The following is a 27,043-nucleotide window of genomic DNA, read 5'->3' on the forward strand; positions in this document are numbered from 1 at the left end:
CTCTTACGAAATATAAAGATGATTTTTTTTTTCTAAAAGAACGATCTAGAAGTCACTAGTTCGCAGAGTTTTTGAATTCTCCAAGAGTAAAAAGTCGAGTAATCGGGCTATATACTAGTAAGATTATGATTGGCGGCACCAACCCAAGACAAAACCAGCAGAGGAGACAAAACTGTTTTACCCATTTTTAAAATTCGAAATTTTTTAAAAAACACGAAAGCAACAGGAAAATGGCGAGCGGGGGCCCAGCGACAGCGACGGCCCAGCCGAACCTGCACCGAATCCCACCCCACCCAACCCAACCGGAGCGGAGCGGCCGCCGCTCCCCTCCACAGGCCGCCTCCGCGCGGGCCCCTCCTCCCCGGCGTCGCCAGCTGTCACGGTCCACACCATGGAAAAGGGCGGGCGGGCCTTCCAGCTCGGCGCGCTGACGTGGTCCTCCCCCCTCGCGGCCCCCGCCGCCCCTCCTGCCAGACCGCGACCTGCACGTGGCGCCGAAAAACCTACGCCCGCCGACGTGTGGGGTCCGGGGCGCGGTGGTCCGGCGTGTCGCGGTTCCGGGTGGGCGCGGGTACGATAGCGGCGTCGCTCTAGCGCCGGGGACCCCGCGGCTGCCACGGCGTTCTCCTATGGATAAATACACCTGGAGAGACCAGAGTACCAGACCACCGGTTTGCAGGAGCAGGAGATAGCGCGGCGGCCGCGGAGGAGCAGCGGCGGCGACCAAGCCGAGGAGGTGGGAGATAGGGGGGAGGGAGACGTCTCCTGCGATGACACCGGCCTCATCCGCCGCCTACACCGTCATCGTCGCGAGCGAGCAGAGCAGCAGCAGCCACCGCGCCACGGCGCCGTCCGTCCCGTCGTCCTACGCCGTCTGGGAGAAGGAGCGGTAAGAGAGAGAGCTGTACGTCTGCTGCTGCTGCAAGGAGAGGAGAGGAGGAAACGATCGTCGGATCGTGAGGAGCGGCATGGAGGTGGAGAAGGCCAAGTGCGAGTGCTGCGGGTTCACGGAGGAGTGCACGCCGGCGTACATCGCGGCGGTGCGGGCCGAGTACCTGGGCCGCTGGGTCTGCGGCCTCTGCGCCGAGGCGGTGGGCGACGAGATCCGGCGCGAGGACGGGACGCTCACCACGGCCGAGGCGCTGGACCGCCACGTCGCGTTCGCGCGCGCGCCGCGCGCCCGGCCCAGGAAGGCGGCTGCGGCGTCCCCCGACGACCTCGTCGCGGCCGTGGCGCGGCTGCTCCGGCGCTGCCTCGACTCGCCGCCCGCGTCCCCCGCCGCGCCCGCGCCGCCGCAGGGCCGGAAGGTGGCCGCGGGGCCCGGGTGCCCCGACGCGGCCGACGCCTGAACCCCGAAGACCGCACGACGCGGGACGGCGAGCTGCTTGCTCGGCGCCGGCTGCAATGATTGGGGCCATTCGTTGGTTGGAGGTTGAAGCTGATGGCGAATTGAATATTGATTACTTGTAGCTGTGCAAGAATAAAACCCTGGCGGCATGTGTGGGGGTAGCAGTGCTCATGCAGGTCGCCTTCGTCTCCCTGAAGAAACAATAATTCGTGCCGTGATCGATTGATGATTGCTCGAGAGAGGAGCGAATCGCGCTCCGTATGATCATCGAGCATGAAGTTATTACGTGTTGGGGGTCTATCTAGCAATGGTACTTCTTATCTGGGGAATTATAGCGGAGGACAAGGGGTGTTCCATTAGCTCAGTACTGAATTATTCAGCTAGAGCTAGATACTGTAGTCAGGTCGGAAGAACATTGTACTGGACTACTGGAGTTTGTCCTTGACTTCCTTATATGCTAGATGCAACTGTATTCATGTAAATTATCTTGTATTTTGCTTGTGTAATTCTTGCCTCACATCGACATTTGGAGTTGTTCAGACTGAATGCTGCTATACAAATCTTCATGGGTGAAACTTGCCCAATTTCACTACACGAGTTCCACATGGCTCAAGTAAAATATTTTCTCTGAAATCCCCTCTAGATCCTTCGGGCCAGCAGATCAGTTGCCACAGCTAGTGTAGCACCTGCACCGAGCCTGGTCAAGCTGGCGACCCCAACTGAAAAAGGATAAGAAAAATGGAAAACAACTCCAAGTCTCTGACGGAAAAGCGCATTGTTGAACCGAAAACCACTTGCCAGCACGTTTGCCGTTCCTCCACGTACTCTACGCCTTTCTCGCACAGAGAAAGCACTTGGAGCCCGGCAGACCTCGAAACAGAAACGAGCAACCTTTTAGCTAGCTGCAAGCCTGCAACCAAAGTCTGCTGCACCCATGCCTCACCACGGCCTGGCTTGCTATTTTCAGTCACCCATCCATGACGATGACGGCGTCCCGGACCTCGGCTGGCTCAGCCAGCGCAGGAGCGACCACCACCAGAGAGGCCACCCGGCGCACGGCGCCACCCGATCGCGAGGGCTTCCAGAGATTTCCCAGCTCGGCGAGGCAAGCGCATATTCGCATCGCGCGCACGCCTGCCTGCCAGGTGCGGCTTAGCCGCGCCCGTGCCAGCCGCGGATCCCGAGGCCGCCACCCAACCACCGCGCCGCGGCCCGCCCCGCCCTTCCCCTCCACGCCACCGCGCCCCCACAATGGCCGCGCGGGACCCACCCCCCCGTCGCGTCGGGTCAAACTCCACCACCCCCTCCCTCACCTTCACCTCACCTCACCTCACGGCCTCCTCACCCAATCCATCCATCCCACCCACCCACCAGCCCGCCCGCCTCCATCCACAGCGGCCACGCCCGCTCCCCTTCCCCTCCTCCTCCTACCTGTATCCGCCCCGGACGCGGCGCGCCCGTCCGTCCGCCTTCGCCTCCCCCCACCGCCCCGATCCGGAGCCGAGTCGGCCTTGCTCAGGAGGTAGAGAGCCCCGAACCGCGGCGGGAGGGAGGGCGGCCTCCTCTTAGCTTCCCCCCGCCGGAGGCCAGCCGCCCCATGGGCCGGTCGCCCGCGCGCGCTACGTACCAGCTCATCGACCGCCGGAAAGGTACCGCCGGTTTCCTCGCCCGCCGTCCCCAGATCTGGCGGAATTCCGCGTAGATCTGGTCCGGATCTCCTGCTCTGTCCGGTGCACTAGGTCCGTTGGTTGGTTGGTAATTCGCCGGTGTCCTGTCGCGTGTGTGCGGTGAAAGAAAAAAAAAGGGGGCGGAGTCTTCTTCTCTCGCCGGTTTAGCGTGGGCGGGGACGTCGTGAGCGTGGGCTGCCCGCGGGAGCGATTAAGCGAAGCAAGGTGCACTGCTCGCTCACTTTGTTTTATATTTGCTTGCTATTTTCGCTTCGCTCAAGTATAATTAGTGTGATTAGAGCTGGAGTTGCGATTAATTGAAGGGTTAAGGTGGCTAGCTTGAGAACGGCTAGCAGAGCAGCGTCCTAAGCTTTTCCGTTCGTTATTTCTTGCCTGCTGTTTGGTATCTGCAAAAAATCTTCTTTTTTCCTGTCTCTTGTCTGCTTCGCTTGCTGTTTATGTAGATTCTGCTTTGAAAGAGTATTTTCTTTGAGTGGATGGAAAAAAAATTGCAAAGTGATGAATTTGGAGAGTGCAAACTTGCACCATGATGGGAAGCTGCTGCTTTTATGAAGCAAGTAGTTCCGTGCTGCAACTTTTAGTAAAGGAGGCATGCGTAGGAGCGACGGGGCACAGCTGCTTTTGTTGCAGCAGGGAACACGCCATCGGTTTATGGAAAGAAAGCTACAATTCTTTTGGTCTTTTGGATTGTGAGAATAATTACCATTATAAGCTAAGCTGTTGCTGGTGGTGGTATAACTGCCGGACACTGTGACTGGGATAATAAGGAAAGTTCCTTTTCAAGCAATAGTGTGGGGGCATTGCTATTCTAACAAAACCTTGACCACTTTGCCTGGCCCGATTTGATTGGGTTTTGCATTTAAGGAATAAGGAAGTCAATTGATATCCTCTTTATATTGTCCTAATATAAACAGCTAGTAATAAGAGCTATGAGGTGCTTTGCAATTACTCCTAATCGTGTATGAATAACTGGCTGCAGTAAGGCCCTACAAATAGGATTTTAATTTTGTGGAGTAGCATGAAATGATTCTACTTACGAAATTTGTATTTTGATTACAATAAACAATCATAGAAAAGTATACTTTTTATTTTTGTTTAAGGATTGGCAGCCAAACCATACCTTTGCATAACTCTCCTTTTTTCATGTCTTTTCAGGGCTTGGGTAACTCTTTGTTGAAAGAACCTCTCTTGTACATGTAATATTGCATGTAATTTCTGTTAAAGATGAGTTCTCTGAATAAAGTTGTTTCAAATAGTGGGGATGCGTGTTCAGTGTTACCTAGTAAAGCCACATCATTAAATCCTAATGCAGCAGAATTCGTACCTTCGTTTATTAAACCATCTCTTGGAAGCAGCACAGTTCCAGACGTAGCCAAGTCAGATTTTAGGGGGTCTTCTGGAAAAACAATCCTAGATAGGTCCGAGTCTTCAAAGTCTAATAACTCGGATGATGAGGCGCACCAGTTTTGGCGCAAGCAGCTTCCAGATGACATTATTCCAGACTTCTCTTCGTTTGAGAAAATTGAACAAGGGCCTGAAGATTTGTCCCTTGCTGGATTATCCTTGAATGCGCCGCCCTTTTACGGGACAACTTCCAGTCGTTTCTCAAGAGAGCATCAAGAGTTATCTTCTCCAGCTACCAAGGGCCTGGAACTGGAACATACTAATCTACTGTACGAAGATAATTATTTGGGTTCAAGCAACTGGGAGCAAAATTATATTGGTGATCTTCATATTGCTAATGGGAACCAAGACCTTCACTATGATTCTGAAAGCGCTGCAGGCTTTTCTGACAGTTTTGCTAGCGAGTATGCTGCTGCATCTGATGGTGTTGTTGACCCCCTTGAGTACTTAGCATCTCAGTTCCCTGGATTTTCAGCAGAGAGCCTTGCGGAGCTATACTATGCAAATGGTTGCGACTTCAACCATACCATTGAAATTCTCGCACAGCTAGAGGTAATCTCCTGTCTCTGTTTACACGTAAAATATCTTGCTAGTATCATTAAGTGAGCCTCCTGATTTTTCAGATGCAAGTTGATCCTACACCCAATCACGCAATGAATTTGACCCCCAGAGCACCAAACTTTAGTACGGGGGATTTTCCTGCTCTGCCAACAGCTGAAGACCAGAATGGTTTCAGTAAGGGCAATGTGGATGTCCTTGGCATCTTCAATGGGCGTGGTTCATCCACCATATCAGGTGGAGCTGGTGATTTTGTTTCTGCTGTTCGCAAACTTGCATCACAAAATTCAGGCCACTGGAAGTTTAAGAAAGGTCCTGAATATGGAAATGGTGTTTCATCTCATTCTGTACCGAAACAGTATAGTACTGGCACCAAACAATCATCTGGGAACAAATTTCAAAGTGTCAGCAGTGCAAGAGTTGCTCCATGGCTCGAGACTGGTGATGCAGTGGGTAATGCTTCTTGGAAATTTGTTATTTCTAATGCAGATTGCACACTTGCATCATGTTTAATAATGTTGGTAGTTATTGATTTTTCATCATTCTACTACTATGCACTTGAATTAATAATCACCTGGAGAGAGCGATCCTATGGGGTGTTCGGGTGAGGAGGATCACTCCTGGAACATCATCAGTACAAATTTAGATCTGAATCATATATTTTCATTTTCAAATGCCCCTATCCAAATATACCGTAAGCTGGCTAGTTCGTCATTCTTTGCAAATTACATCTTGGTGTGGACGCTTGGAAGCATAGATTTGTTATAAACATCCCATTTGACAGTATAGCTGGGAGCAGTGGGGAAAAGCACTAAGAATAGATTGGATATTTCAGCATTTGATGTTCATTTATCTTGACTCCGCTCCAATTGTAAACTGATCCATTATCTTTGTATCCAATCTGCCAGCAAATATGTATTCCGAATCAAGGGGGGAAGCTCGTGATTTTGCTAGGGTCAGAAATGCTTGCTTTGAGCAGGTAATTTTTTTAATTGTTGCCTTACATGCAGGTCACGTGCATATGGAGAAGAGTATACTAGTGTGGCATGCCACATGTTTTTACATTTGCATTTGCCTTTGCTTATACTGGTAGTACATGTTGCTTGTGCATGAGTAGAGTTTGCTGGCATAAAAATATATCACCCGAGTTGTTAGATGGATGTTTCATGAGTTTGTCAAAGTATTCACATAAAGATATACCTGACAGGCTAGACAGGCTTACTTGGTTGGCAACAAAGCTCTGGCCAAGGAACTGAGCATGAAGGGTCAGGCGTACAATGCACAAATGAAGGCAGCTCATGAGAAAGCCAGAGAAGCTATTTATCGACAAAGGTCTCCTACCCTTAGCCTTTCACCAGATTTAGTTGAATTCCTTCTTATACAGTTTATGCTATCAGTTATCACACCTAGTAGCTGTTCACATTCTATTCTGAGTTCCGAAGTTTGTTCCGAATCATGATAATTTTTTTTTTGGGGTTGTGTTTTCCAAAGAGTGTTTGGAATCACGACATATTAAAGCCTAACTCAGTCGTGTCCTGAGCTTGTTAAATTGTGCAGGAATCCTGTTTCGCAACGGGGAGGCGATGGTCTGATTGATTTACATGGACTGCATGTGAGTGAAGCAATCCACATCCTGAAGGTTGAGCTTTCTGCCATGAAGATGTCAGCAAGGGCTGCGGGGGAGAGGATGCAGGTCATGGTATGTGTCGGGACAGGCCACCACACCAAGGGCTCTCGCACCGCAAGGTTGCCCATCGCCGTGGAACAGTTCCTCCTGGACGAAGGCCTCCACTACACGCAGCCTCAACCGGGTCTTCTCCGCGTCATGGTGTACTAACATCTCTTAGGTAAGACACCCTGGAGGAAAAAAGGACCGCCAAAAAAAAAGGGAGAAAAGAGATGTACGAAAAACACAAAAAAAGCGTCGTTGGAGCACGCACTGTAATTTCCTTGTAGCTGTATATTAAAAGAGGCAGCAGAAGAATAGCCTGACAACAGAATACAGTGTAAAATTATACATAGCTTCATTCAATTAACATTCCATTCCCATCCCGCCTTTGCGAGCTGAGGTAAGAACCTGAATGCCCTGCTGATTGATGGCTTGATGCTGATTTCTGTGAAATGTTATGCGTGTAGACTGGAGTTGATTGCAATTGTCGCTAAAAAATTGAACTGAGTTCATGAGATATGGTGGAAAAATCAAAATAACTGGCTGGAGCGCTGTAGAAAATTGTTGAGCCTCTGGCATTGCACTGGCACTCTGGTAGGCCATTGCCGATTGTGGCTGCTAGTATTATGTACGTATCGCAGCGAAGCAGTAGACTACAAGGGTCCTAATCGTTATGCACTCATTCTCGTTTTACTTGTGTACCCGTAATTTTATACGTTTAAATGGCAAAAAAGAAAGTGAAACATGTAACGTAAAAAATAAGCAAAGATACGATCATATGTGCGCCCTAAAAAAAGGAGAGATGAATATATGATCATATGTAATGTACTTAGTATGAGAATGGAAAGGCTTGACGATCTATTCTCCCTAATTCTATTTCGTCATTTTTTTTACACTGCCGTCATGGTCATATCATGTTTTTCTCTTGCACAATTTTTTTTGAAAGTGAACACACATTTTTTTTAGAGTTTTTCAAAGCTCGAGTATTCAAATACGCACAGACGCGTACGGTGTAGGAAAAAAAAAAGAGCTGCTAGCTGTCGGAAGTCCAATGGAAAATTTTTCATCGGACCTTCAGTAGCAACGTTAAAAATTAACTACTGCAATATTACAAATATATAAATAAGAATAATTCTATCATCCAATTATATGACATTATATTTCATGCAACATCTAATGAAAACAACAATATATAGAAATAGAGTTATGTAATATCGACACTTAACTTTTGCAATATTTAAAATTATAATTGCGATATTTTTGAACTACAATTGCAACATGACAAATTAATTATTGAAACATTTGGAATAAATTTATGCAACATTATAAAATAATTGTTGCAACATCACATCATATCTCAAATATATTGGAAATGATCACTGCAACATCATGAATCGACCCATCGAACAATCTTAAAACAACTATTATAACATCAATAATCAACCAAAAATTCCCACTGTAACATTAGTAATCAAAATTATATGGAAAAAATTTCCACACTAACATTAGTGCGCTAGGTGGGGAAAGCAAACGAGCGGACGGGAAGCGTCTGATTTTTTTAATGGTATCGGACGCTCCAGCCGGAGCGTTACCGAAAAAAAAATCTGCTTGAAATATCTTCCTCAATTGCCCGCCCAATTCAGCAAACGTTATCGTCTCCACGGGGAAGGTGAAGCTTCGAGCCACATTCCTCCATGCTCGCCTGTCTCTGATGGCCGTCGCCTCCCCACCATTCCCCTTCCCCTCCTCTTCCTCCTCCTCGCGCCACCTCCGCCGTGCGGCCACTGCCACCGCCTCAGCGGCTTCACCTTCCTCCGACGACTTCGACTACCCCCTCGCCGACTCCACCGTCCGATGGCCCCACCTCCGCTTCCCGCACCTGCCCGCGCCGCGCTTCCCCGCCACCGTCACCGCCGCGCCTCCGCCCCCCGCCAGGCCGCCCCAGGGGGAGGACGGCGACCCCGAAGAGGCCCCCGCCTCTGCCACCGCACTCGTCGAGCCGCTGGACGCGCGCGCCCACCGCGGGAGGGTGAAGAGGCTGAGCAAGCTCGCGCTGCGGCGGGCGCGGGACTGGCGCGCGCGCGTGGCGGGGCTCGCGGACGCCGTCCTGGCGCTGCCCCCCGGGGCGCCCGTCGACGACGTGCTGGACGGCGCGCGGGCCGCGCCCGACGAGGCCGCCCTCGTCGTGCGCACCGTCGGGGAGAGCTCCTGGCGCCGCGCGCTGGATGTCTTCGAGTGGCTCGCGCGGAGCGGCGCTCCGGCTCCCCGCGCAGTCGCCGTTGTCATCGGCGTCCTCGGACGCGCGCGCCAGGATGCGATCGCGGAGGAGCTCTTCCTTCGCTTCGCGGGCGAGGGCGCCACCGTTCAGGTGTTCAACGCCATGATGGGCGTTTACGCGCGCTCTGGCCGATTCGATGACGCACGGCAGCTGCTTGACACAATGCACGACCGGGGGATCGAACCTGACCTTGTGAGCTTCAACACTCTCATCAATGCCAGGGCCAAGTCCGGGTGTTTGGCTTCCGGTGTCGCCCTTGACCTCCTATTTGAAGTCCGGCAAGCGGGGCTAAGGCCGGATGTTATCACTTATAACACGCTCATCAGTGCTTGCTCACAGAGTTCTAATCTGGAAGATGCTGTGACAGTGTTTGAGGAGATGATGGCTTCCGAGTGCCGGCCGGATTTGTGGACTTACAATGCAATGGTGTCGGTGCATGGCCGTTGTGGGAAGGCTGAGGAGGCCGAGCGGCTGTTTAGGGAGCTGGTGGAGAAGGGTTTTATGCCTGATGCAGTTACTTATAATTCTCTTCTCTATGCTTTTGCAAAGGATGGGGATGTCGACAAGGTGGAGCGCACCTGTGAGGATTTGGTTAAGGCTGGGTTCAAGAAGAACGAGATAACTTATAACACTATGATTCATATGTATGGGAAGATGGGCAGGCTTGATTTAGCAGTTGGTCTGTATGAGGAGATGAGGTCTATGGGCTGTATTCCAGATGCTGTGACGTACACTGTATTGATTGATTCTTTGGGGAAGATGGATAGGATTGCCGAGGCAGGTAAGATGCTGGAGGAGATGGCGGCTGCGGGATTGAAGCCGACTTTAGTAACTTTCAGTGCTTTGATTTGTGCATACGCCAAAGGTGGGAGGCGCGCCGAGGCGGAAAAGACATTTGATTGCATGGTCGCATCAGGTGTCAAACCTGATCGTTTAGCGTACTTGGTTATGCTGGATGTTTTTGCTAGGTCAGGTGAGACGAAAAAATTGTTGGATCTGTATCGGACAATGATGAAGGATAGTCATAGACCAGATGATGGCCTGTACCAGGTCTTGCTTGCCGCACTTGCAAAAGAAGATAAGTGCCAGGAGATTGAAGAAGTTATCCAAGACATGGAACTACTTTGTCAAATGAATCCAGGAATAATATCTACAATACTCATCAAGGCAAGGTGCATTTCTCAGGGCGCTGAACTATTAAAGAAGTCATGTCTCCAAGGATACGAGCCTGATATTAAGAGCTTACGGTCTATTATTGATGCATATGTAAGGACAGAAAAACATGAAGAAGGTCTCTCATTGCTTGAATGCATCCAGGAACATGTATCCAGTTCCCATGATTTGATGTCGGAATTTTCCATCATGCTTCTATGCAGAAAACAGACGAGCATTGCTGCCTATGAAGAGTACAATAGAATGCAAATGTCAAAATATGAATCTTTTGGTCGAAACTGTAACTTGTATGAATACTTGATTACATGCCTTGAGGAAGTTGAGTTATTTTCTGAAGCTTGTCAAGTGTTCTGCGATATGCAGTTTATGGGCATAAACGCTTCTAAAAATGTATACGAGAGTATGATTTCCACCTACTGCAAACTGGGATTCCCAGAAACAGCACATCGGTTGATGGATGATGCTTTGCAATCTGGTATTCCGCTAAATGTTCTCTGTTCTAGAGTGCTTATAATTGAAGCATATGGGAAGATAAAACTCTGGCAGCAAGCAGAAATCTTGGTGAAAGGGCTGAGGCAAGCATCAGGTATTGATAGAAGGATTTGGAATGCTTTGATACATGCATATGCAGAGAGTGGACTTTATGAGCAAGCAAGGGCTGTGTTTGATAATATGATTAAAACAGGTCCTCTACCAACTGTTGATTCTATTAATGGAATGATGAGGGCATTGATAGTTGATGGCAGATTGGATGAGTTGTACGTGGTTGTGCAAGAGCTTCAAGATATGGACTTCAAGATCAGCAAAAGTACGGTACTCCTTATGCTTGATGCTTTTGCAAAAAATGGTGATGTATTCGAGGTAATGAAAATCTATAATGGAATGAAAGCAGCAGGATATTTGCCAAATATGCACCTATATAGAAGTATGATTTCCTTGCTCTGCCATCATAATCGATTCAGGGACGTTGAGTTGATGATTACAGAGATGGAGGAAGCAGGGTTCAAGCCAGATGTTGCCATACTTAATGCTCTTCTTATGATGTATACCGCCACTGGGAACTTTGATAGGACTATACAAGTATATCAAAGTATTCTGGAAGCTGACTTAGAGCCGGATGAGGACACATACAATACATTGATAGTAATGTACTGTAGAAACTTGAGGCCAGAAGAAGGTTTTACATTATTGAATGAAATGGGTAAACGAGGTCTGACACCAAAGTTGCAATCCTACAAAAGCTTGCTTGCTGCATCTGCAAAAGCGGAATTGAGGGAGCAAGCTGACCAGCTTTTTGAAGAAATGAGATCGAAGGGTTATCAATTAAACAGATCTATCTATCACATGATGATGAAAATTTACAGGAACGCTGGCAACCACTCCAAAGCTGAGAACTTGCTAGCAGTAATGAAAGAGGATGGCATTGAGCCAACCATTGCCACTATGCATATCCTCATGACTTCTTATGGGACTGCTGGGCACCCACGTGAAGCTGAGAATGTACTGAATAGTTTGAAATCCTCCAATTTGGAAGTCAGCACGCTACCATACAGTACTGTCTTCGATGCTTACCTGAAAAATGGTGACTACGAGCTTGGTATCACAAAACTACTGGAAATGAAAAGAGATGGTGTAGAACCAGATCATCAAGTTTGGACATGCTTCATTAGGGCTGCTAGTTTGTGCGAGCAAACTGAAGATGCTATACTTCTTCTAAGCTCTTTACAGGATTGCGGATTTGACCTCCCCATCAGGTTAATACTGTACTTTATTATGTTGAAGAGATGGACACTTCACATGCCTATTTTCCCCTTCATTCAGGTTTAGGTCTTTGCTTGTTAGTTATTGAATCTTTTGCAGGCTCCTGACTGAAAGGACACCGTCAGTGTTAAGTGAGGTCGCTGATTATCTGGAAGAGCTCGTAGCATTAGAAGATTCTGCTGCTTTGAACTTTGTAAATGCACTAGAAGATCTGTTGTGGGCATTTGAATGTCGAGCAACTGCTTCATGGATTTTCCAATTGGCAGTAAAGAGAAGCGTATACCGCGATAATGTCTTTCGGTATCTATGGCAATCTCTATCTCTTGAAAATATCATTTGATGCTGTTTACAATTCCTTGACTTGAAATATCTGCATTTCATGTGCATATAAAATCGTGTAACCAGTGTAGGCATCACTTTTCAAATCGCACATTAAGCTTTGGCTCAAACAAACAAAACATTTTTTCAAAAAACAAAGTGAGAAACTAATTACTACTAAGGATGACTTTGTAAATAGAACTATTAACATTGTTCCAAGAAATATACATGACAAGCCATATTCTGGTGATGTTTTAGAACTTTGTTCTGATCGTAAATGAGCCGGTCTAAAAATACTTATGAACAAATAATTTTAATTTGTGATAAAGAAGTTGTACCTTTAGTTGCCCGAGAAAGTTCAGCGGTATGACCCTAGGCTTGAGCATAAGTCTGCCAAACATCCTGATTATTTTTTAACGATGCTACAGGAGTTAGGCATTTGAGTAATAATGTTTATTATTTTTCTATTTTTATCTCGTTTCACTTATTCATCTCTGAAGATTTTTATGACACTTATCTCATCTTGGCTTTTTGTTGTTTTGGGATGTTCTACTTTTGATTATGATAAACTGCAAAGTGGCAATACATAATTAATTTTACCTATCAGTTAACTTTTTTATTGGTGGATGACTCAGTGTGGCAGAAAAGGACTGGGGGGCGGACTTCCGGAAGCTTTCTGCTGGGGCTGCACTTGTCGGTCTTACATTGTGGCTTGATCACATGCAAGTATGTGCTTAAATATCTTTGCATTCATAGCGAGAATGTGTTAAAGAAACATCTTTTCTTTACTCTTCAACAAATAATCTTTTACTATCAGTTTTAGATTCTTTATCTAGTTCTCTGAACTTTTGTCATGATTATTGCCAGTAAAGTAACCGGATACACTGAGAATCCCACTAAAATTGCATGTGTCTATTTTCTGCGCTTCAGTGATGCCACATGAGCTACAAAGTAAGAAGAATTAAATGAACAAAGTGAAGTTTGAAATGAGGATGGACACATGCGACTTATTTTCTTTGTTAGTTCCTATCAAGCTAGTACCAGTTCCCCCTGCAACCTTGTAAATATGCCAAACTGCCTATAAGTAATAGATTGGTAATTCCTTCAATCTAAGTCTAGGAGATATATTGGGCAGAAGATGCATTTGTTTGATATTTTGGTGTGCCTTTCCATATTGCGTGTCATTATAGGTTTTCTAGTCTATCAACTTTTAGCTCCAATTGAATTGGAGACGTCAATTAATAACACCTAAAAAACGCCCTAAAGAAATTTGAAAAGAACATTATTGAATGTTCACAATAGGTTTCTGAACTTCATCATTTTTCCCCCTCTATTCAAAGTTTTTGTTTGGATGGACTTGAGTTTAATTTGTTTATGAACATGCGACCTGACCAACTCTAGTTTTAATTCAGGATGCTTCACTCCAGGGTTCACCTGAATCACCCAAATCTGTTGTACTGGTCACAGGGGAGGGGGAATACAACATGGTATCCTTGCGTAAAACCATTAGAGCCTACCTTTTGGAAATGGGCTCCCCATTCTTGCCATGTAGAGCCCGATCAGGTCGTTTTGTGGTAAAGGCCTACTCTCTTAAGATGTGGTTGAAAGATTCTCCTTTCTGCATGGACCTGGAGTTGAAAGACATTCCAGCTCTTCCTAAATTAAACTCAATGAAGCTGATTGATGGATACTTCATGAGAGCTGGCCTTGTATCAGCATTTAAAGATATACATGAGCGACTTGGGGAAGTATGGCCAAAGAAGTTTTCCAGATTAGCTCTGTTGTCAGAAGAAAGTAGGGATGAGGCTATCAATGCTGATATCCAAGGAAGGAAAGAAAAACTGCAGAGAATGAAAAAGAAGGGTCTGGTGCCAGCAAGTAAATCTAAAAGGAGACCACGAAGAGCGAAATTTGTTAGGGAACAGGAAGAAAGCATGAAAGCAGTATAAACATTGTTGGTGTCTATGTTTGCTTCATCATGGAATTTCCTTACGCGGCATCTGGCATCTACATGATAACTAGCTCATAGTGGTAAAACTATTGTTTGATCATCTCTTCTTTGAACTTTATGACCTGGACCTTTTGGCTTCCTGTACATAGTTCTTTTTCAATCGATCATTTGCAGAGATGAACAAACTTTGGATATGCATAAAGAATATTTCCCTAATGATGACATCGTTGGGTGAAACCAAATGCAAAGCAATCATGCTTCACATGATATTGAGGTAAGCTCTTTCAAGTGTTAAACTTAGCTGCACTTTGAAGTATTTGCTTTCCTTCAAGGGACTTATCCAAACTGTTGGTACGTCCAATTACTAAAATTGCTTTGTGTCTTGCCCAACAAATATTTCATTTGATAGTACTGTGACACTGTATTCTGGTGTATTCTCCCGATTGTATGTCTAGCTAATTGATGAGGGTGGTAATGAATGCTTGCTAGACTTAGGATAAAAACCACTTTCAATCTAGTTATACTTGAATATATGTTGCACTAATATTGTCAGGAATGTGAGAACACATGGTTTGATGGTTTAATTACAAAAGCAAGCAGGGAATCAGTTCTTACTTCTAAGGTGGAGCTTCTTTTCACGATTATTGTTGTTGTTGTATCTGGTTTGGGACCTTCTAATTACGGAATTCTTTTCTTAATATTTGGCACCATTAACTTTGTTGATTTCTTTGTTTTATGGTAACATGCATAGTTAGTTATGAGCGATGAGAGTCTGTTCCTAAATGTCAGTAAATAAGCTGAGAAAGTACATTAACTTTTTACAATCTAGGGTTTACATCCAAATCCTGAAACCATCATTTATGCCATTACTAAAGAGGGACTTAACATTATACACGTTCCTTCTGAGACAGAAACTTTGTACTGTTGTGACTTGAGCGAAACACTCTCTAAATCACAGAAAAAAGTGTGTGAACTGGCTAGCCCAGTGCAATATTTTTTGCACCTCACACGAGTGGTAAACATTTCAATATATGCAATTAGAGCTGCAGATATGACTTTTAAGTATGGTGAGGAAATGGATTACCTTGAAGCTTTGTTGAACATCCATGTATAATCCACGTGAACCAAGAGCTAGGCCTTATGTGGTACATGTTGCAGTTTCCACTTGACTTTATGTAAAGATTATCGCTAATTAACAAAATACTGCCTTCTCCAATATACTTTTGGCAATCTGTTATTTTCCCTCTCATCCCTTTCTTTCAACAACTGTCAAATGGACTGGAAGTATACAATTCACCACTGAATTTGTGGGATTCGATCCTAGGTTTTTGTGTAGGGATACAGATGAATATTCATCAAAAAGACTTGATTTACATTCTGATATGCAGCCAACGTCGTAAAATCGCTCAAAATGAGTGATGGTTATGCATAGGAAGCTGAATCTGAGGAGAAGTATTCTGTAAGCATAGCAGGCGCTCCTCTCGGGTTTGCAGTTGCAGTCGGTGCCACTTGCGGAAGGTAAAACAGATCGCCCTTCTATACATACATGATACATAAATCCAAGTCCGATGGTTCTATCTTGCATTTTGTGCAGATGGTGCCGCTTGTGCTGATTACAGTCAGAACTGAGAAGTTACGTTGCCAAGGATTTGTACAGTTTTCGCATCTTGGGTCGTCCAACGCGAAAATGTTAGGTAGTGTTTGGTCGGATGAATAGATTCTATCCTGTATGTGTTGTTCAAGTTGATCGAAAGGTCCTGGATGGTTTGATTCAAATTGTCTGTTTGGTAGCATGGATGAAAAGATTCAGTTTTTTGTTTGCTTCATTGGATGGAATAGTACAGGATGGTACAAGATTTTATTTGGTTGAATGAATGGTTCTAGGTATAGTCACCCCTGTACCATAGGTGGTAACTTTACCTCTACAAATCTTTACTTCTACGTAATCACACATAATTCAACTTATGAAATCAGATAACACATACAACACCAAAGTTTATATCTCAAGTTCCATAAAATAGTTGCAAATATAATTTCAGAATACCAAGTTCCATAAATAGCAACCACTACCCGTGCTTACATGCCATCAACCACCATTATAGCAAGTTTGTGGTTAGCAAAATATAATACAGCAACATCATCCTAACAATTACCATTGCATGTCCACCCGTGCTTACATGCCATCAACCACCATTGTAACAAGTGGGTTAGCAAAATATATACCAAAATCACCAAGAAGACCTAACAACTACAAGCATCACATGTGCTTTGTCTTTAGCCACCATTTTTAACAATTTGGTGGTTATCAAAATACACTACACTTTAGCACCTACTCATCAGGACCGCAAAGGTGCTCCTCAAAGGTGCTCCTTGATGTACCTCGCAACCCACACCATCTTCGATGACAAACGCATATTGTAGAAGCACCTTGCAATTGATGGATGTTCGCACAAATAAGCATAGTAGTGATCTAGATGCGCCTCATCAAATCCAGGAATACTCATCATGTCATCATACAACCCTGCAGGAATACCATCATCTTCCTTCACCACCTTCTCTATGGCTGCTGCCAAGGTGTTGCCTCACCTGCGCTAATAAAGAAAGAGAAAGATTGGGGAGGGCGCCGGTTCGATGGGGATTTGGGGAGAGCGCAGATGGAGCGGGAGGTTGGGATGACTCAAAGCACTGATTTGGGAATGGGGATAGATAGATCCATGGCGGATCCGGTGGTTCAGAACATATACAAGGGGCCAGCCACCGTAGATACGAATCTGGGGTAGCCATGGCGGATCTGGTGATTCTGAACCCATAGGTAGGGAGAGGAGGGGAGGGAGACGAGGGGAGGGGACACAGCTGCTTCACCGTCACCGGCGAAGTTCTGGCGGAGAAGAGCTCCCAGCAGAGAGAGGGAGAGAGGAACGAGCACGGGCTGCTGCGGTGAGAAAACTCATGAGGAGGCGAGCAAAGCTGAGATTGCTATCCTGGATCGCGTGGTGCGGTGTTTTTTCCCGCACGGGCTGGTGCGGCATCAACAAAGAATATTCGGAGCATCTAGACCAAGTGGTTCTGGACGAGCTGTTCAAGTACGCGAACCAAACATGTTGACTCTCTACGGTTCGTACGAGCTAGTGCAGGACGACATCCGTTCGCCCAACCAAACACATTCCACCTGTGATGGATATATTGTACGGTATCCTTTTTACATGGTCAGCTCACAATAATACAATTATTTGTAGAAGGTTTCACTCTGGAGTTCTGCAACCTGGAACCATGCGACTAGTTTCCGTAGTTCAAGGCTTCAGGCGTTCAGCCAAGTTCAGTTTGAAATCACAAATGTTGAGCAGACTCATTTTTTATTAGTCATAAGTTCTCAAACAGCATCCCAGTACTGCCCGCCCCCCGAGATGTCTCCCGTTTGCTTCATTGCTCGTGCAGAATTCTGAAATTCCATGTTGTTCAGGCATCAGAATTCCCAAGGTGTTTTTGTGCGCTCGACTACTGGTTGACCATAACTGGGCTGTCATTCAAGGCTAATCTCAATGGGAGGTCATAAAAGTGTCATGGGTATTAAATGGCATGCCATATCAGCAAATTTGCTAACATAGTAGAGTCAGTTGTGAGGAGAGAGGAGAGAGGATAGAGTTTTATGGAACGAGAGGAGTGTCATCGTCATAATACTCTTCCGGTACGGTTACCAAATTTTCAGTTTTGATAACTTCGATGAGACTCACCACTGAAACTGATCTGACCATTTCAAGTTTGCCAGACCAAAAATTAAGGTCCAGACCAGCAACAAGGTCGTTAAAATTTTCTCAAAATCGAAGTGGAACGCACTCGAGTTAGCAGCTGACAATAGGCCGCCTTCAGCCCACCACGTTGCGGGCCAAATCGGCGGAGCAGAAGCCTTTGTACTTTGTATCCACCAGTGCACGCGCACCATCACACGACCGTTCAACTTGAATGGGCAGCCAGACGCTTGCTCGAGGCGCCCTCACCGTTTCCCGAACCCACCCGCCGTCGACGCCGACGCGCGCCTCCCCCAGCGGCCGCGACCACTCCCTCTCGGCGGCCGCCGCGCGCGTCCTGCGGCTCGAAGCCCCCGCGGCTGCCTCGTCCACCTACCTATGGAACAGGCTGCTCGGCCTCCTCTGCTCAGGCAGCGGCGCGCCCGGGCCGCTCGCGCTTGCCCGCAGGGTGTTCGACGCGATGCCCGAGCGGGACGCCGTCTCGCACAACACCCTGATCGCGTGCCTCTCGCGGGCCGGCCACGGGCACGCGGCGGAGCGCGCGCGCACCTACTCGCGGATGCTCCGCGAGGACGGGGTCATGCCCACCGGGACCACCCTCTCCGCTCTCCTTACCGTGAGCGGTGGTGATGCGGCGTCGGCGTGCCGCGGGTTTTTCCGGCAGGTGCACGCCCATGCGGTGCGGTTCGGGCTCTGCTCGAACGCGTTCGTGGGGAGTGCTCTGGTGCGGGCGTACCAGAGGTGCGGTGATGCAGACGCCATGTTCGGCGTGTTCGAGGAGATTGATGAGCCAGACGTCGTGTGCTGGAACGTCATGATCGACGCATGCGCGCGGAGCAGGAGGGCGTGGCGTGCTGTGGAGATGCTGTCCAGGATGTGTAGGGGTGGAGGCGTCGCTGACAGGTTCACACTGGCGAGCATCCTGAAGGCTTGCTCCTGCGGCCATGATCTGGGGCTTGGCATGCAGCTACACGCATGGGCATGGAAGATTGGCTCGGAGTCAGAGACGGCAACCTGCAACGCTCTCATCACGATGTACCTGAAATGTGGTGGTGGGGTGCATTCAGCTGCCAATGTCTTCGACGGGATCTCTGAACCAAACATAATTTCTTGGACGGCCGTGATTGCCGGGTTGGTGCAGAATGGCCTTGCCATGGAAGCAGCCGGCTTTTACAAACACATGGTGAGGGTTGGGGAGAAGGAGAATGACTTCTGCTTCACAAGCGTGCTCTCAGCATTCAGCAATCTTGCGAGTCTGGAGCATGGCAAGATGGTGCATTGTCGCGCTGTGAAGGCTGGGTTTTGTTTCGATACGATCCTTGGGAACGCCCTTCTTGACATGTACTTCAAGTGTGGCAGCTCTGCAGATGCTCAATTTGTCTTTGATGCAATGCAAGCACATGATGTAGTGTCATGGACAGCTATGGTTGTTGGATATGGGCGGCATGGTGAGGCCAGAAAAGCTGTTGAATGCTTTAGAGCAATGGTTGATGGTGGATTTAAGCCAGACAGCATAACATTTCTTGCTGTCCTTTCTGCCTGTAGCCGAGGAGGTATTGTGGATGAAGGGCTTAACATTTTTCGCTGCATGGCTGAGGATCATGGCATTAAGCCAGACAGAGAGCATTGTGCATGCTTGGTGCATCTGCTAGGCCATGCCGGCAGGCTAAATGAAGCAGAAACGCTGATTAGGAAGATGGGATTGCAACTTGATTCATTTGCATGGGAGTCGCTTCTGAGTGCTTGTGGCATACATGGAGAAGTTGAGCTGGGGAAGAGGTCGGCAGGGAAGGTCATGGAACTGGAGCCATGGAAGGACGGGCCTTATGTTTTACTGTCAAACATGTGTGCTGAACAATGCCAATGGCGTGAAAAGGAGACATTGAGAGGGAGGCTCGACTACAGCAATGTGAGGAAGGATGCTGCTCTCAGCTGGTTTCCAGTTTCAGAAGCAAATTGAGAACCTCATATGGTTGTGTGCTTACTCAAGACATTTGTGGCATGCCAAGGAAACAGAGGGGATGAACTCCATATATACTTGCTGAATTTACAGAACTGGAGCACCAGAAGCCGTCAGTCAATCAGCTCGTGAGGATTTGCAGGTGCAAGGACATGGGCAGTCCGCAGATACGGAGAAGTAAAAGTTACAATGATCGAGGTAACAATGTTATTCTCTTCTACATATGCAAGGGCAAACTCTTCAGGCAAATGATATCAATCAAGATCAAACCCCCATTAGGTAAACAAATCAAGAACTTTCATGCAATCCATCCTACACATGGGGTTAGACTTACAACTGCGCACGCATGTAGGTGATGAAATGTGCCACTGGTGCGATGAAATTAAGATCAGAGTAACAATTAGAACTGCTTAATCCTACGGATTCCTCCCCTGTTATCAGGAATACCCCCCTATTTCTCCTTTATGCACAAAGACTTTCCTGTCCTACCTCCCTTGCGCCCTATATTGATGGGCATATGTGCGTGTTCTATTTTCGCTGCAGAGCCGCTGTTCCTCCGCAGCCTACATGAACAAGAGAAGACATGCATTGTTAGAGGCCATCTAATATGTTTTGGGATCTCATGCAGCATGGTTCAACCTCCAGGTTTTTATTACCAATTGTTGATTCAGATACACACAAAAAAAGCATGTAAATTTTGTTTTTAGTTATTGATTCAGATCAACAATGTGAAGATTTTGATTAAAAACTGTACATTTTAGTGAATGTACTTATTTTTGTGAGAATTTAATGAATGTACATTTCACTCTTATGGAAATCTCTACCTTAAGTATGGAAAATTCTGAAATTCTTCTGTACAATTTTAAATTCTGCTACATTTGCTTAATACTCCTACCTAGTAGGATATAAATACAAGTTGAATTTAGAGGGAGAAATGGTTGAACTTACAAAATCTGATTCTGGCCAACTAGCTGCCCTCCCTGCCGTCTCACGAGATGCCGTACGCGTAGTCGCTGCTGCCTCGCCGCGATGACCGCTCGCCGACGCTTGTCATCCGCTGTATCGACCCGTCTCGCACGTACACGGCGTGCGAGCTTCTGCTGGCCGCGTCTTCGCTGCCGCTCTCCCTCGCCCTGGCGAGCGCCGTCGCCACCACCACCTCCTCCACCCTCGCCGCGATCTCTTTCATGTCCGGCCGCTTCTCCGGGTCCGCCTCGACGCAGTCCACTGCCATCTTCATGAGCCGCTTCATGTCCGGCAGGGCGGACTTCCACGCGGCCATGATGGCCGGGTCGAACAGGTCGCTCTCATAGCCGTCGGCCATCGCCGACGTCGCCCACATGACGAGGTCCGTGCCGCCCTTGGCGTTCTGGAGGTACTGCGCCGGGAACTTGCCGGTGAGGAGCTCGAGGAGGACGATGCCGAAGCAGTAGACGTCGGCCTTGGCGCTCACCGGGTGACCGGCGACGCACTCGGGGGCGCGCCGCGCGAACACGGAGTGCGGGGACTGCATGTGGTTGATGAGGCCGGAGTAGCCGAAGTCAACGAGGAGCGGCTCGAAGTCCGGGGCGAGGAGGACGTTGGCCGACTTGAGGTTGCCGTGGGGCACCTCGTGGCCGGCCAGCTCCGTGTGGAGGCACGCCATGCCGCGCGCGATGCCGGCGGCCACCTTGAGCCGCATTGGCCAGTCCAGCGCCGCGTAGTCCATGCCCCGGTCGCCGTGGAGGACGTACAGCAAGCTGCCCTTGGGGATGTACTCGTAGACGAGGAGCTTCTCGTCGCTGCGGTAGTGGTAGGCCAGCGGCGGCAGCAGGTTGGCGTGCCGCACCTCGCCGAGCCGCTTCATCTCGGCCTGGAACGCGTCCTTGGTCGCCCGGTTCATGTCGCGGGAGCGCTTGACCACGACGGCGACGCCGTTGGCCATCACCGCCTTGTACGCCGACCCGAGGCCGCCGCTCCCGATCACCTCCGCCGCCGCCTTCATCAGGTCGGCGAGCCCGAACGAGCCCTTGCTGCTGTTCACCATGACCAGATCTCCGGCGGACCGGCTGCTTCGATCGTCCACCTTGGCGGCGGAAGCCGACCGCCGGTGTCCGAATCCCAGCGAGGAGCCTGCCCTCCTCCCGAGCCACGACGCGCTCCGCTTCTGCGGCTGCTGGGTCGACGCCTGCTTGACCATGTACGCGGGCGGCTTCTCCTCGAGGCCCTCCATGTCGCGGCTGCTGGGCTGGCTGCTGCACGCGCACAGGGCGACCACGGCCACGACGAGCAGCGCGGCGAGCAACATGACGTCCCGCCTGTGCGACGAGTCGACCGCCACGGCCTGCTCGCGCTTGCACGACTTCACGTTGGTCGGCACGAAGCAGAGGTACTCGTTGCCGGCGAACATGCTGGCGTCGAACCTCCGGAACGGCTCCGGCACGACGCCCTCGAGGTCGTTCTCCGACACGTTGAACGACTTGAGCGCCGGTGGCGGCGCCGGCGGGAGCTCCCCCGTGAAGTCGTTACGGTCGAGGTGGAGCTCGAGGAGGGACGAGGCCTGTGCGACGGACGCCGGGATGGAGCCGTTGAGTTGGTTGCCGTCAAGCCAGAGCTTTTTGAGGTGGCTGAGGTTGGCAAAGAAGCCCTCGGGGAGCGAGCCGGAGAACTGGTTGTTGGAGAGGTACATCGACTTGAGCGCCTTGAGCTGGTGGAAGGCGGGGAGCGGGCCGGAGAAGTTGTTCCCAGCGAAGGAGACGGACCTGAGGCGCGGGAAGCTGGCGAGCGCATCGACGTCGATGGTGCCGCCGAGCCCGAGGCCGTTGAGGCGGAGGCCCAAGACCTTGCCGCCGGAGCACACCACGCCGTACCACTCGTGGGAGCCGGGCGCGCAGGGGTGCTTGTCGCCGTCCTTGTCGGTGATGAGCCACGACGAGAGCGACGAGGAGTTGGTGAAGGACTTCTTGAGCTTCACCAGCGCGTCGGCGACGGGCATGTTGTTCTCCGCGACGACGGCCGCCGGGAGCGCCGCGGCGGCGGCGGCAATGGTGGCGACGAGGAGGAAGAGGAGGCGGTGAGGAGACGGGGTCATCGCGTGAGGGCGCCCGGGACGGGGAGGCCGCCGTGTCGGGCGCGAGCCTAAGGTTGGGGAGGACGGTTGCGCGGGTGATTTGGCCTTCTCGGGGCACGGTTTCTTCGGCAGCGGGTGAGCTTGCCCGGAATAGATAGCCGAGGATGGCGGGATGATGCGCGCGTGTGAGGACCGGATTAATACAAAATTTACAGGACTTTAATAAATACACAATACTTTTACTTTTATACTAAATCACTAGCATCTATAATATCAAATAAATGCACATTAATACAAAATCTACAGGACTTTAATAAAACAGATTTGACGTAGTAGATGTTAGTATGTTTATTCTATAAATTTTGTTAAACTTAGAGGAATTTGTTTTAAGAAAACTAAAAACTCTAAAATTTTAGACGGAGGATGTATGCTAGAGACTCACGACAAACTGCTTTACTTGTTGTTTGAGAACAGGGGAGTCCTTGAGCTCTTCCCAGTACTCCCTCCGGTGTACAAAAGATTGTCGTTTTGGACACGATTTGGCATACCAAGGAGTGATTAATTACGAATCTAACTTCCAGTTGTGTCCTTATTAAATAAGGTCCGATGTGTTTGTACCCAGATCTCTTTCCTATCCCAATCGGTTAATGGCGTTGCTCCCTATGCGTGCGTCCCGAGTTCGAATCCTGGCGGCCGCAGGCCTCAATTTTTTTTGCGGGCGCGCGATGTTTTCTCTGCGTGGCGTTCGGCGCTCTTTTTTTTGGCTGGGGCGTTTGCATGCGCGCGTATTTTTTTTACATGGCACTCGTTTTTTGCTGAGGAGTTTGCATGCGCGCGTATGTTCTCTGCATGGCGCTCGTTTTGCTGGGGCGCGCGACCATAATGCTGCTCGACTGCTCGCATGCTCATCTATTTAAGCTGTGGTGCCAGTGAGTCCGACAACAAACAAAGGTTCCTTCACCTCCTAAACAAAGCAATGGATTTACAGGGTGAAAATCACTTGTTCGACTTGAATATGGAGCCACCTGTTGAAGAGTGCTTAGGTATGTGATTTGTTGCTTCCTCTTCACTTTCTATTCCTTTTTTTTAAGTTTGTTGCATGATGTGGTTATATAAGTGTAACGTTGTTGCTTCTTGTACACTTTCTAATGCTTTTTTATATACATGTTGCATGACGTGTCAATCTACAATAGGCTTTGACTTGAACCAAGAAGCAATGGTTTTAGAAGAAGATGTCGTAATCGACTTGACTTTGGAAGAACCGGCTGCACAAAAGTATAATTTCTTGAATCGGCCACATATACTAGTACGTTCATTTTCTTGAACCGGCCACTGATACAACTAATATTTTCTTGATTTTGTTGAAGGTGTGAAGCGGAAAGATTCTTCTGAAGAAGTTAAAAATCAAGTGTACCACCAATTGTTGGCAAGTAGAAATGGAGTGCTACCAAAGAATGCTACAAGAAAAGTTGCTGCAAATTTTGATCTACATATTAGAACTGTCCAGCGTTGTTGGGATCTAGGTAAAACCTCACTTGATCAAGGCACTCCGGTTAGTTTTTCTAGTAGAAAGAGAGGTAGATGTGGCTGTAAGCCAACTCCAATAAACTATGAACAGCTGCACAATATTCCTCTTAAGGATAGAACCACCCTAGAAGATACAAGTAAAGTACTTGGCATTTGCAAGAAAACACTTTTGAAGCACGTGAAAGAAGGAAACGTTAAGAGGCACACAAGTAGTATTAAACCACATCTTACTGATGAAAACAAGAAGGCTAGGCTACAATGGTGTGTGGACATGCTTGAACATGAGAGCTTGCATGATAATCCAAGATTTAAGAGTCTTTTAGACCATGTTTTCATTGATGAGAAGTGGTTCTTTATTACTCGTAAATCTAAGAGGTATTATTTGCTTCCCGATGAAGATGAACCTTATCGTACTTGTAAGAGTAAGAATAACATCCCTAAGCTCATGTTCTTGTGTGCCATCTCTCGTCCAAGATTTGAGAATGGAGTTTGCACTTTTGATGGGAAGATTGGGTGTTTTCCTTTGGTTACATTTGAACGTGCTAAAAGGAGTAGTGTTAATCGACCAGCTGGAACAATGGAATTAAGAGAGATGTGATTAGAGAGTTCATGATTGAGAAGGTGTTGCCGGCTATTAGAGCTAAGTGGCCACATGATGATCTCAACAAACCAATCTACATCCAACAAGACAACGCACCTTCACATATTGAAGTTGATGATCCGCTATTTTGTGAAGCTGCACAACAAGATGGTTTTGACATTCGTCTCAAGTGTCAACTGGCCAATTCTCCGGATTTCAATATATTAGACTTGGGTTTTTTCGTGCCATACAATCAATTCAGTAAAAAAAAACAGCAAAAACAGTGCAGGACCTCATTCCAGTTGTGCAAGAGGTTTGTAGTTTTATCTATCAATTCAATAATTTTGTCTATCAATTCGGTGTACTAACAATGTTCTAATATTGCAGGCATTCCATGAGTATTCTCCACGCATGGCAAATAGAATGTATCTCACACTTCAACAAGTTTGGAAAGAAACGATAAAAGTTCATGGATCCAACGAGTACAAACTTCCTCACATGAAGAAGGACACACTGGAAAGACAAGGGACACTACCATTACAAGTTCATTGTGAAGAATCATTGGTTCATGAAGCTATGGAAAAGCTTGCTGCATGGAACATTTAGGCATACTAGTAGTTGGTTCACTGAATGTACTCACCGAACATTTAGGCATGGAGTAAGATTTAGATTTAAGGAGTTCACCATCCAAATGATTAGTTCATTGCATCTTCGTTCTTGGTCTCCCCCTCCGATTCTTCCTTCTTCGCAGCATCTCCAGTGTCCATCTTCTCCTCTTCCTTCACTCTTTCTTCAACCTTGGCCGGACCAACCACTTCGTCTTCATCGTCAGACGGCGTACGCAACCTCGCACCCCTTTGACGTGAAGGCCGGATGTAGGGGTGCTGCCGGACTTGCCGCACGCGCTGGGACGCTGATCCGCGAGCAGCCGCTGCATGGGCCGCAACAGTTGCCGCACGGGCCGCAGCAGCAGCCGCCGGTGCCTCACGCGATGCCGCGGTGGCTGCCGCATGCATCCCTGCAGCAGCTGCACACGCCTCACGCGCCGCTGCACGCGACGCCGCAAGTGCAGCACACCTCGCCGGATTACGCCTGCACCACGTCGGGTCGGACTCATTGCTGGAAGCCGGAGATTGATCCATGCGCGCGTCGATGGGAGGCGGTACGGTGTCTCGTGGAGTTGGGGAACGGGGGCAGCGACTCGTGGAGTAGGCTGCTGCCTTGGGGCGCTGGCCAAACTGCTTCGTCTCACGCGCGCATGCGATAGGCGCCAAACGCTGCGCTGGCCAAACTGCTTCATGCGATAGGCGCTGGCCATGCAAACGCTTTGTCTCATGCGCGCATGCGATAGGCGCTGGCCATGCAAACGCCGCGCATGCGATAGACGCTGGCCATGCAAATGCTTCGTCTCACGCGCCGGATGCCGATAGCAGGGGCAAACACGGCAAAAAAAGAACGCCGATGCCAGGACGACATTCTTTCGTTCACTCGTGAAAAACGGCAGAACGACGTCCTTTTGTACACCGGAGGGAGTACATCAATCTTAGACGCTGCAAGTTCAACCTAGTGTTAAATAAAGTTGAAATTTCTCAGTGCCAAATAAAAAAGTCTCAACTTCTTTAATTATACTTATTGGACTAACAATGCGTGATGTTTATTTTGCACAACTTCTAGATTTCAGATGCCTTCTGTAATAGACGACGACAAAAGCAGTGACACTGCCCTTAGTAGAGAATGCCAGCTACGTTAGGAGGGGAGCTTGGGTTTGAGATGTGCTCTGCGTTGACGGATCTAGAGGGGTCACTAGGTAGGGGCTGGATCTGTAGTGGGTGGCGTGGCGGTGTGGCAAGGAGCCGAAGGCTATACCAACGACACATGTGGATGGCGGGTAATAGAGCAATTAGGGCCAAATGCGGGTAGGGGCAAGATAACAAAAGGCAGCTGTAGCGGCCAGTTACCACTACCGCTATGAAGTAGTGGCCATCGGGTAGCGGTTGGGAAATTATGACAATTGTTGCAGTTTTTAGGATGCT

The 27,043-nt window shown here is 48.4% G+C and overlaps 5 protein-coding genes across 8 annotated transcripts; 4 read left to right on the forward strand and 1 right to left on the reverse strand.

The window, feature by feature from the left end:
- The first annotated feature begins 645 nt into the window (after positions 1-645).
- Positions 646-1,908, forward strand: LOC112888440. The gene has a single exon (XM_025954654.1). It carries the CDS (start codon positions 969-971, stop codon positions 1,347-1,349), a length of 381 nt encoding a protein of 126 aa, XP_025810439.1. The 5' UTR covers positions 646-968; the 3' UTR covers positions 1,350-1,908.
- Positions 1,909-2,688: 780 nt separating this feature from the next.
- LOC112888439 (polyadenylate-binding protein-interacting protein 7) lies at positions 2,689-7,050 on the forward strand. The gene is made up of 6 exons (XM_025954653.1): positions 2,689-2,997; positions 4,192-4,992; positions 5,064-5,451; positions 5,907-5,977; positions 6,206-6,330; positions 6,556-7,050. The coding sequence occupies exons 2-6, from the start codon at positions 4,261-4,263 to the stop codon at positions 6,833-6,835; spliced, it is 1,596 nt and encodes a 531-aa protein (XP_025810438.1). The 5' UTR covers positions 2,689-2,997; positions 4,192-4,260; the 3' UTR covers positions 6,836-7,050.
- A 1,257-nt stretch (positions 7,051-8,307) lies between these two features.
- On the forward strand, positions 8,308-16,049 carry LOC112890126 (pentatricopeptide repeat-containing protein At3g18110, chloroplastic). Of its 3 annotated transcripts, XM_025956989.1 has the most exons (8): positions 8,308-11,872; positions 11,979-12,179; positions 12,833-12,923; positions 13,610-14,228; positions 14,323-14,422; positions 14,702-14,770; positions 15,537-15,666; positions 15,743-16,049. In XM_025956989.1, exons 1-4 carry the CDS (start codon positions 8,379-8,381, stop codon positions 14,144-14,146), a joined length of 4,323 nt encoding a protein of 1,440 aa, XP_025812774.1. In that variant the 5' UTR covers positions 8,308-8,378; the 3' UTR covers positions 14,147-14,228; positions 14,323-14,422; positions 14,702-14,770; positions 15,537-15,666; positions 15,743-16,049. The 3 variants fall into 3 exon arrangements, with proteins under 3 accessions (XP_025812774.1, XP_025812773.1, XP_025812775.1); XM_025956988.1 differs by having other exon boundaries at positions 14,702-15,666; XM_025956990.1 differs by lacking the exon at positions 14,702-14,770.
- Positions 16,050-17,912: 1,863 nt separating this feature from the next.
- On the forward strand, positions 17,913-20,666 carry LOC112888590 (pentatricopeptide repeat-containing protein At3g53360, mitochondrial-like). 2 transcript variants are annotated; one of them, XM_025954838.1, is made up of 2 exons: positions 17,913-20,133; positions 20,398-20,666. In XM_025954838.1, exon 1 carries the CDS (start codon positions 18,109-18,111, stop codon positions 19,852-19,854), a length of 1,746 nt encoding a protein of 581 aa, XP_025810623.1. In that variant the 5' UTR covers positions 17,913-18,108; the 3' UTR covers positions 19,855-20,133; positions 20,398-20,666. The 2 variants fall into 2 exon arrangements, with proteins under 2 accessions (XP_025810623.1, XP_025810624.1); XM_025954839.1 differs by having other exon boundaries at positions 17,913-20,052.
- Positions 20,282-22,924, reverse strand: LOC112890587 (pollen receptor-like kinase 3). The gene is made up of 2 exons (XM_025957452.1): positions 20,803-22,924; positions 20,282-20,417 (listed from the first exon to the last, which is right to left on the reverse strand). The coding sequence occupies exon 1, from the start codon at positions 22,922-22,924 to the stop codon at positions 20,843-20,845; it is 2,082 nt and encodes a 693-aa protein (XP_025813237.1). The 3' UTR covers positions 20,282-20,417; positions 20,803-20,842.
- Positions 22,925-27,043: the final 4,119 nt, after the last annotated feature.

The sequence above is a fragment of the Panicum hallii genome, chromosome 4, assembly GCF_002211085.1.
Source record: "Panicum hallii strain FIL2 chromosome 4, PHallii_v3.1, whole genome shotgun sequence".
Lineage (NCBI taxonomy): Eukaryota > Viridiplantae > Streptophyta > Magnoliopsida > Poales > Poaceae > Panicum > Panicum hallii.

Excerpts from the sequence above, each read along its gene's own strand:
- LOC112888439 (XM_025954653.1), top strand. The coding sequence starts at position 4,261 with ATGAGTTCTCTGAATAAAGTTGTTTCAAATAGTGGGGATGCGTGTTCA. Across the intron at positions 4,993-5,063 it reads AAATTCTCGCACAGCTAGAG|ATGCAAGTTGATCCTACACC; the intron begins GTAATCTCCTGT and ends CTGATTTTTCAG. Across the intron at positions 5,978-6,205 it reads GAAATGCTTGCTTTGAGCAG|GCTAGACAGGCTTACTTGGT; the intron begins GTAATTTTTTTA and ends TATACCTGACAG.
- LOC112888440 (XM_025954654.1), top strand. The coding sequence starts at position 969 with ATGGAGGTGGAGAAGGCCAAGTGCGAGTGCTGCGGGTTCACGGAGGAG.
- LOC112890587 (XM_025957452.1), bottom strand. The coding sequence starts at position 22,924 with ATGACCCCGTCTCCTCACCGCCTCCTCTTCCTCCTCGTCGCCACCATT.
- LOC112890126 (XM_025956988.1), top strand. The coding sequence starts at position 8,379 with ATGGCCGTCGCCTCCCCACCATTCCCCTTCCCCTCCTCTTCCTCCTCC. Across the intron at positions 11,873-11,978 it reads GGATTTGACCTCCCCATCAG|GCTCCTGACTGAAAGGACAC; the intron begins GTTAATACTGTA and ends AATCTTTTGCAG. Across the intron at positions 12,180-12,832 it reads TACCGCGATAATGTCTTTCG|TGTGGCAGAAAAGGACTGGG; the intron begins GTATCTATGGCA and ends TGGATGACTCAG.
- LOC112888590 (XM_025954838.1), top strand. The coding sequence starts at position 18,109 with ATGGGCAGCCAGACGCTTGCTCGAGGCGCCCTCACCGTTTCCCGAACC.